The following is an 8,965-nucleotide window of genomic DNA, read 5'->3' on the forward strand; positions in this document are numbered from 1 at the left end:
TATATATATATATATAAAACTCATTGCACAAGAAAAAGTTTAACGCTTTATCTTTTTGTGTCACTTTACAAAAATGTTCAGTTAGTTAAAATGCATTAAGTATCATTAACTAATGATGAACAGCAATTTATCAATCTACGTTAAAGCTAATTTATATTAGATTTGCATTATTTTTCATTGTTAATTTATGTCCCTTCATAATATGCCAATTAAAATTTGTACTAACTAAAATGTTAAAAATGTATACGTAGCACTTAACATGAACCTACATTCATAAATGCCCTACAAGTGTTGTTCATTGCTAGTTCATGTTACCAATGCATTAACTAATGCATAAGCAAGATATATTTAATTACACCATGCAAAACAGAGAAAAAAATTGTGTGAGTACAAGACAGAGGTGACAACTGTCTATAACCTGATGTTTATGAAAAAATACCCCTTTGATCTCGACTTTGATCTTAATGTATGTCAGCATTTATTCACTTATTTAACCAACATCTATGAATGATTTTAGAAATTTAGTTTGGGGGACACGCTTCACAAATAATTTAGTCATAATTTGTTGTTCAAATACAAAAATGTTTGCACATCTAAAGAATTCATATATGTAGTTTGCATAATAACCCAAACTTTATAGCTTGTAAAACATAACAATGTGACAACTTCCCCCACTCTCCCTTACTTATCAAAACACATTCTCAGGTAATAACCATATGAAAGTAATCACAAATGTCACAAATAAATGTCATATTTCACCCCAAAATCAAAAGAAAGACAAAACATATTTTGCAAAGCAAAATTAATCAATTAATCGATTAATTTGTTTGGATGATTTATTTAATTGTGATGTTGTTTGGAAGAGAGTGTAAATTAAATTCTGTACAAATATTATAGTGCTTCAGATTTTCAGAATTGTACTTTACATTTTACATATTTTTCCCATATAACAGCAATGAGAATGAGATTTAAAACTTTATGGTGTAGGCTTCGATTTCTTTATGCAAAAATTATTATTATTTTTTTTTATTTTGGTGTGAAGTACGACCCAGACATTTCTTTAAGGTTTCGTGACATTAACCCCTGAACAGGGACAACTAACGACAACTGGAATGAAATTAGATTTTTAATTAATCAGTTTGTCCATTTACTCATTTTACTTTATTGGTTCTCACATATTATGTCTCTGTGATGGTTTTAGTTTCTTTAACCGTTTCATTCAGTAATTATGAAATTATATTTGTCCCTTATTAAAACATTTAAAACATTGTGCAAAAATCAATAAACAAAAATCTAAAAGAAAAAGCTTTACCTTCATCCGCGCTTCAGAGGTGTTTGGTCTTCACCTGCAGGGAGCACAATGTGTGTGTGTTTGGCTGAGTTGTGGTAGAAACACCAGGAGCAAGAGAGTGAGGGAAAAAAAAGAAACATTTGCACAACAGAGGTCAAAAGTCTTGCTAATTTGCATACTGGCAGGATGTGTTCTTGTGGAAAACAGATAGATACATAGATAGATAGATAGAGAGATAGAGAGATAGAGAGAGATAGCGAGATAGAGAGATAGATAGATAGATAGATTGATAGATAGAGATAGAGAGAGAGATAGAGAGATCCATCCATAAAAAATGAGGTTGTTACAATTTTACTGATGCTACTTCATTTCATCGTGATATTTTTTTTGGCCATATCGCCCAGCCCTACCTGTATTCTTTGCTTCCATCATACAGCTGGCTTGAGCAAGGGATAATGAAGAAATGACAAGCAACTCAATGGGATGGCCAGTTGGACACTTGTCGAAGTAAATCAAACAAACAGACCCCCCAGTGTCCATTAATAGCATGGTCATGATGCACAAAGGGTCGAGTCATTGACCTTTTGGTGAGCTGAGACGTCAAAGGGCCTAAACAGCTGAGAATGAACCGCCTCCGTCTCAGGGAAGAGTGTGGATCGGAATGTTCCACCTCGTCATAGCAAGAGACGGAGTTGGCAGCTGAAGGAAAAGAGACCGGATGTTAAGGTTCTCCGGATCTTCTGTTAATCCGGAGTGAAGGCCTTAACGAGGCACTCACGCTAACCACTGAAACCACGAAAGTAACATGCTGCAGACAATTTCACATTCGACTCAAAACCTTGAGAAAAAATCTGCATGACCCAACAATCTGAGATGCAAACCAGAAATGATCTCTGAACCTCCAAGTACAAAGTGATGGATGGATGGCTAATAAGAAAAGCAAATATTTTGACATACACAATACACAGTTTAAGCAGGTTAAGAACATTTTCTTTTAGGGCTGCATGATTAACAAGAGAGTAATAGTGGCGCTTAATGTGATTATCAAATCGTAAAGGCTGCAATTTAATTAAATATATGAACTACGTGTTTCAGAGTGAAGCGCGGTACTGTGTTGTTACATCTGATTATGGGCTGGTGTTTGTATTTGTATTAATATCGTTATTGTACAGTTGTAATGTAAAATAAACTTATTATAATTATAGTATTTAAATACCCCATTTTTATTTTACAATGAAATATTACTAATAGTAATATTTACAATAGTATTTTAATAGTAATATTACAACAGTAATATGTCTTTAGTTTTTATTTAGTAGTTTTTTATAATTTTAGTTAGTTAACGATATTAATATTTTAGTTTAAATTGCTTTTTAAATCACAATCACAATTTTTAATCAATTGTTTTCCCCTCAAATCATGTAGCTCTATTTTCTTCACCTTTTTTAATATATCTAGTACAAGTTCTTCATCTATTATATGTTATAATTTTTGAAAATCTAAATTGCAATCACTTAAAAATGAGAGAACATTTAAACTCTTCCATCCATAGTGGGTTTGCAAGTCACAATCAGATAACTTTGAGGATACTAAAATTAAAAAAAATAGCGTGCACAATGCTGTGACCTTCAAAGCCTAGACTGACAATTGGATCCAGTGAACACCATAGTAGGGTGCTATGACTGTGATATTCTAGGACCATGACAACTGGCTAAAATAACAGAAGTGAATATAATTCGTAAGTATGCATGTTCTAACGACAATACTTTGATACTGATGTTGTTAAAAGGATCACATGTTCATCCTAATCCTTATGTTAAAATATCCCATGGTTCCTAATAAAAGATGCACAACTTGCAACAATTCACACCACAGCATTTGCAGCAAAGAGCAGCTGCTGGAGCCTCTCACACTGCAGAGGTCCCCATCTACAGCTGTCTGAGACCCTCAGCAGTGACTAAAGAAGCTGAGAAAAATGCAGTACGGTTATCTTTGTCCTCAAGGATAGAGAAAAAACAATGGGACGTCAACAAGTGCATGAGGTTGAGGTCCAGCGGTACAGGCTATGACAATGGAGCAGTAGGCCTATGCTGACCTTGCGCTACGGCACAAAAGGCCAGCTGTTGGCTGTCCATCACCTCCATCTATAGACACACTTCAATTATTTGTCACGTTTTTTTCCTCTTTACTTAGCTAATATGACTGTCTCAAGCAATGTCATATTGGAACGTCTACAATGTGTGCAAAAGAACAACCTGATATCTCACCAAAAGTGTGCAGACATTACTTTGACAAAAGGGTGATTAGTCTTGAGCTGACAGTGGTACTTTAGATAAATGGAATTGAGTAACGTCTTATATAAGAGAATAACTTCCTTTAGTCACTGGTGACCACTTGAACAAACTTGTAAAATCTCTGCCAGTGCATTAAGCTTTGATATTAATTGGATGCATCATGTTAGCTCTTTGCAAACTTGTCTTTATGAGAAAAAACAACAATGGAGAGGCTGAGCAAGACAATAAAAATTCTTGTAACATACCATGACAGGTTCACATTTCTCAGATGTCAAGAGGTGTCCTGCTGTATGAGGAAGGGATCTAAAATAGACTACTGTTGTTCTTTTTGACCTGAGACAACGTCGTAAAAGGAGTTCCTGATTAGGATGGTGTTGATGAATCTTTAAAGCAACATGGTTGTTCTTTTGTCCTTCCTCCTTGAAGCCTATTGTTACATCATACCATATATGTCAAACGCTGGTGAACATCCTATGCCATTCAATCATTTGAAGGTTTATTTAGCTGGACCAGGGTGGGGCATCCACGACGTACCACCATTTTGGGATCAGTGACTCGCTTTAAAAAGGTAGCATTAACTCTGGAGAGACACAACACACAGGACAACCCAAGGTAAGAGCTGCCAAGCAGAAAGACCAAGGAACATCTCCTGGACCTCCCAAACACTGCTTCCAGAGCTGACACAAAAAGATACATCCATTACAAGTTTAGGTTAAATTAATGATCAGAATAACATCGTTGTTCTCAAACACTAATGAGTCTTTTATTTCGTCCTTAGAGTAACACCAACTCTGCAGTTATAGGTTACAGAGCTTGACAAACACAAGGTGAGAAGTTTTGCAGCTACCTGAAAAATATATCTGCAGTACTGAAATGCATTTGTTTATCATTTCTGTAACTGTGATGCCAGTTACGTGTTGTTAGTGATTCTGTGCAGTTTTTGTCAAAGGAGGACATTATATTTATAAGGCTGTTTACTTCTAGGTTTCAGAATGGGTGACGCCCTCATGGCAGAGTTTGGACCTGCTGCTTCCTTCCTGCGTAAGTCAGACAAAGAGCGTCTGGAGGCCCAGACTCGGCCCTTCGACATGAAGAAGGAATGCTTTGTGCCCGACCCTGAGGTTGAGTACGTCAAAGCCTCCATCACCAGTAGAGACGGTGACAAAGTCACTGTTGACACTGAATTTGGAAAGGTAAGGATGCTCTGGTTATCAGGATCTTAAAATAGTTAGATTTGCTAAGGCAGGTATCACACAATTTCTTCATAAAAAGCTGAAAAAATGAAACGTAATTTTTAGTAGCAATGTGGATTATCTACAGAAATGGTGAGGACACTTTTATATTCATATTGAAAGACTCATGTAAAGCTATAATTTTCTCTGTTCAACAGACTGTGACTTTCAAGGAGGTTGATGTTCATCCTCAGAACCCGCCAAAGTTTGATAAAATTGAGGACATGGCTATGTTCACCTTCCTGCATGAGCCCGCTGTGCTGTTTAACCTCAAAGAGCGTTACGCAGCCTGGATGATCTACGTGAGTGATGAACATAGAGTTTAAATGAATCTACTGCAATTACTTGCATGTATAATTGTACTGAACTTATTCCTCTGTCACTTTACAGACCTATTCAGGGCTGTTCTGTGTCACTGTCAACCCCTACAAGTGGCTGCCAGTGTACGATTCCTCTGTGGTCAAAGCCTACAGAGGAAAGAAGAAGACTGAAGCTCCTCCTCACATCTTCTCTATCTCTGACAACGCCTACCAGTACATGCTGTCAGGTTAGAACTCTATCGCATCTACTCAACAAAACAAAATAACAAAAAATATTATTATACATATTTTTTTTTTTTTGTGAATTTCACCCAACAGACAGAGAGAACCAGTCTGTCCTGATCACGTAAGTCATTTCAGTTTCTCTCTCTCTTTTTTTTTTGTGAGTTTAAATGTACTTAATGTGTTTAAATGATAAAAACGTCTATCGTTTTTAATCCACAGCGGAGAATCCGGCGCTGGAAAGACTGTGAACACCAAAAGAGTCATCCAGTACTTTGCCAGCATTGCTGCTGTAACTGGGAAAAAGGATGCAGCTTCTGAGAAGAAGGTAAAAATAGCCACAAAATTACCTGTACTAAAATAAAACTATGATTATTACTTCACTTTAAAATGTTATCGTGTTATTGTATTTGTTTATAGGGTACTCTGGAGGATCAAATCATCCAAGCTAACCCTGCCCTGGAGGCCTTTGGCAATGCTAAGACCATCAGAAATGACAACTCTTCCCGATTCGTAAGTCCCACCTCATAATGGAGAACGTATTGTGTCCAAATAGTGTATAAAGCAAATAATTATTATTAACAATTATGTGATTATTAATTGTTTATTATTTCTAACTGAACAGGGTAAATTTATCCGAATTCACTTTGGTGTAAGTGGAAAACTGTCTTCTGCAGATATTGAAACTTGTGAGTATGCTTTATTTGATCACGGTTATGATTGGAAAACTATAATACATACAAATACATTGAACACGGCAATCATTTTATGAATTTTCCAAACTTTAGATCTGCTGGAGAAGTCTCGTGTCACTTTCCAGCTCAAGGCTGAGAGAGATTACCACATCTTTTACCAGATCCTGTCTCAGAAGAAACCAGAACTGCTGGGTAAAATTACCCGTCATATTCATTAACATTAATGTTTCTCATTAGATGAGTCTTTTCTGATCTATGTTCCCAATTTCTCCTTAGAGATGCTGCTCATCACCAACAACCCCTATGACTATGCCTACATCTCCCAAGGAGAGACACAAGTGGCTTCTATTGATGATGCTGAAGAGCTAATGGCCACTGACGTTAGTAACATATCCCTAATTTATCAAATAAAATATACATAAATTAGAACCGCTGTATAGTGCCACAAAAGGTATAATATAAGAAGACCTATGTTATTGCTTTGTCATGCTGTTTTTAAATGGCAGGAGGCCTTTGATGTGCTGGGCTTCACTACAGATGAAAAGACAGGCATCTACAAGATGATTGGTGCCATCATGCACTACGGCAACATGAAGTTCAAACAGAAGCAAAGAGAGGAACAGGCAGAGGCTGATGGGACTGAAGGTAAGTGATGTTGTACAATCATTACCACTCCGCCACTGGTGACTTTTTGATAAATAGTTCTAGATTTAAAAATAATCTTTTCTTCTTCACAAGATGTTGACAAAATCGCATATCTGATGGGTCTGAACTCCGCTGATCTCATCAAGGGTTTGTGCCACCCTAGAGTCAAAGTAGGAAATGAGTGGGTGACCAAGGGACAGAATGTCCAGCAGGTGAAGAAACTTAATATAATGTAAAATGTAGATCTTGGCAATCACGTTACAGCAACAAAAAAGGAAAAGGAAAAAAGAAAAAAAAAGAAGCAATATTTGAATCAATTTTTAATGTTCATCAACTCTTTTCAGGTATACTACTCTATTGGTGCTCTGGCAAAGTCAGTGTATGAGAAGATGTTCCTCTGGATGGTTGTGAGAATCAACCAATCCCTGGACACCAAACAGCCTCGTCAGTACTTCATAGGTGTGCTGGACATTGCTGGATTTGAGATCTTTGATGTAAGCTGACATTAACTGATTATTGTTATTCTAAAACAAATATAACAAGCAGTGCAACCTGTTTCACCATTGTGATTATACAATATATTCCACCTGCAGTTCAACACCTTTGAGCAGCTGTGCATCAACTTCACTAATGAAAAGTTGCAGCAGTTCTTCAACCATCACATGTTTGTGTTGGAGCAAGAGGAATACAAGAAGGAGGGTATTGAATGGGAGTTCATTGACTTTGGCATGGACTTAGCGGCTTGTATTGAGTTAATTGAGAAGGTGGGTTTATGCGTGGAAATAGTTATTTTGTGTGTTCTCACTATTTCATGTTCGATTTACACTATATTTTGATCTCTGCAGCCCATGGGTATCATGTCCATTCTTGAAGAGGAGTGCATGTTCCCTAAAGCCAGTGATGCAACATTCAAAGCTAAGCTCTATGACAACCACTTGGGTAAGAATCCTACTTTCCAGAAGCCCAGGATTGTCAAGGGTAAACCAGAGGCACATTTTTCCCTGGTTCACTATGCTGGCACTGTTGACTACAACATTTCTAACTGGCTGGTGAAGAACAAGGATCCTCTCAATGAGACTGTGGTCGGACTCTTCCAAAAGTCTACTGTGAAGCTGTTGTCATTCCTGTTTGCTGGATATTCTGGGGCTGACTCAGGTGTATACTGATCTTCAGTATAGAGTATTCAGTATTTGAACTGTAATGTGCCAGAATGACATAAGCTAAAACATTTTCTCTTCCATCACCGGTTGGTTTTAGCCCAAGATTCCAAGGGAGGTAAAGGAGGTGGCAAAAAGAAGGGATCGTCTTTCCAGACGGTGTCAGCCCTCCATAGGGTAAGGATTATTAAAATAAATGATCAAAACAAAAAGTTCAAAATTGTACAAAATTGCATACTGTACCTTACACAATGTTATGGTTTGTTTTTCAATCACAGGAGAACCTGAACAAGCTGATGACCAACTTGAGGTCAACTCACCCTCACTTTGTGCGCTGCATCATCCCCAATGAGACTAAGACTCCTGGGGCGATGGAGAATCCTCTGGTCATGCACCAGCTGCGCTGTAACGGTGTGCTGGAGGGCATCAGAATCTGCAGAAAGGGATTCCCCAACAGGATCCAGTATGGAGATTTCAAGCAGAGGTAAAAAACCTAAAAGAGACACTAAAATCAAGACTAAAATAAAAATTTTAATCCACAGGTGGTAAAACTTTGTTACTTTTGTACCTCTTGCCAGATACCGTATTTTGAACCCATCTGCCATTCCTGAGGGACAGTTCATTGACAACAAGAAAGCGGCTGAGAAACTGCTCGGCTCGCTGGACATTGACCACAGCCAGTACAAGTTAGGACATACTAAGGTATTACAATTCTAACAAAATGTATCTTTTAATATCCAATTAAAATTAACATAATGCAGAAGAAAAGAGAGAAAAAAAACATGAAATAAATATGTATTTATATTTTGTAAAGGTATTCTTCAAGGCTGGTCTTCTGGGTACACTTGAAGAGTTTAGAGATGAACGTCTTGCTCTCATCATTACTGGTATTCAAGCAAGAGCTCGCGGTATTCTCTCAAGAATTGAGTTCCAGAAGATTGTTGAGTGCAGGTTAGTATAATTGTAATGTCTTCTTATTATATTGAAGAAGATATCCATCACTTTTGTCTGTTAACATACACTGAATTACTTTGCAGAGATTCTTTGTTGGTGATCCAGTGGAACATACGTGCCTTCATGGGTGTCAAGAATTGGCCCTGGATGAAGCT

At 37.2% G+C, this 8,965-nt stretch overlaps 1 protein-coding gene across 1 annotated transcript in view; it reads left to right on the top strand.

The window, feature by feature from the left end:
• Positions 1–4,569: 4,569 nt before the first annotated feature.
• LOC107686853 (myosin-7-like) overlaps positions 4,570–8,965 on the top strand; it is a 14,189-nt gene continuing 9,793 nt past the window's right edge. The window contains exons 1-14 of the mRNA XM_016484010.1: positions 4,570–4,778; positions 4,976–5,119; positions 5,208–5,364; positions 5,456–5,483; positions 5,582–5,711; positions 5,780–5,872; positions 5,985–6,048; positions 6,148–6,246; positions 6,331–6,434; positions 6,561–6,699; positions 6,793–6,911; positions 7,044–7,193; positions 7,293–7,463; positions 7,545–7,829. Of these exons, the coding sequence (XP_016339496.1) occupies positions 4,578–4,778; positions 4,976–5,119; positions 5,208–5,364; positions 5,456–5,483; positions 5,582–5,711; positions 5,780–5,872; positions 5,985–6,048; positions 6,148–6,246; positions 6,331–6,434; positions 6,561–6,699; positions 6,793–6,911; positions 7,044–7,193; positions 7,293–7,463; positions 7,545–7,829 (1,884 nt within the window). The 5' untranslated portion in view covers positions 4,570–4,577. The remainder of the gene's footprint in view (positions 4,779–4,975; positions 5,120–5,207; positions 5,365–5,455; positions 5,484–5,581; positions 5,712–5,779; positions 5,873–5,984; positions 6,049–6,147; positions 6,247–6,330; positions 6,435–6,560; positions 6,700–6,792; positions 6,912–7,043; positions 7,194–7,292; positions 7,464–7,544; positions 7,830–8,965) is intronic.

Source organism: Sinocyclocheilus anshuiensis, unplaced genomic scaffold (assembly GCF_001515605.1).
Source record: "Sinocyclocheilus anshuiensis isolate Anshui unplaced genomic scaffold, SAMN03320099.WGS_v1.1 scaffold601, whole genome shotgun sequence".
Lineage (NCBI taxonomy): Eukaryota > Metazoa > Chordata > Actinopteri > Cypriniformes > Cyprinidae > Sinocyclocheilus > Sinocyclocheilus anshuiensis.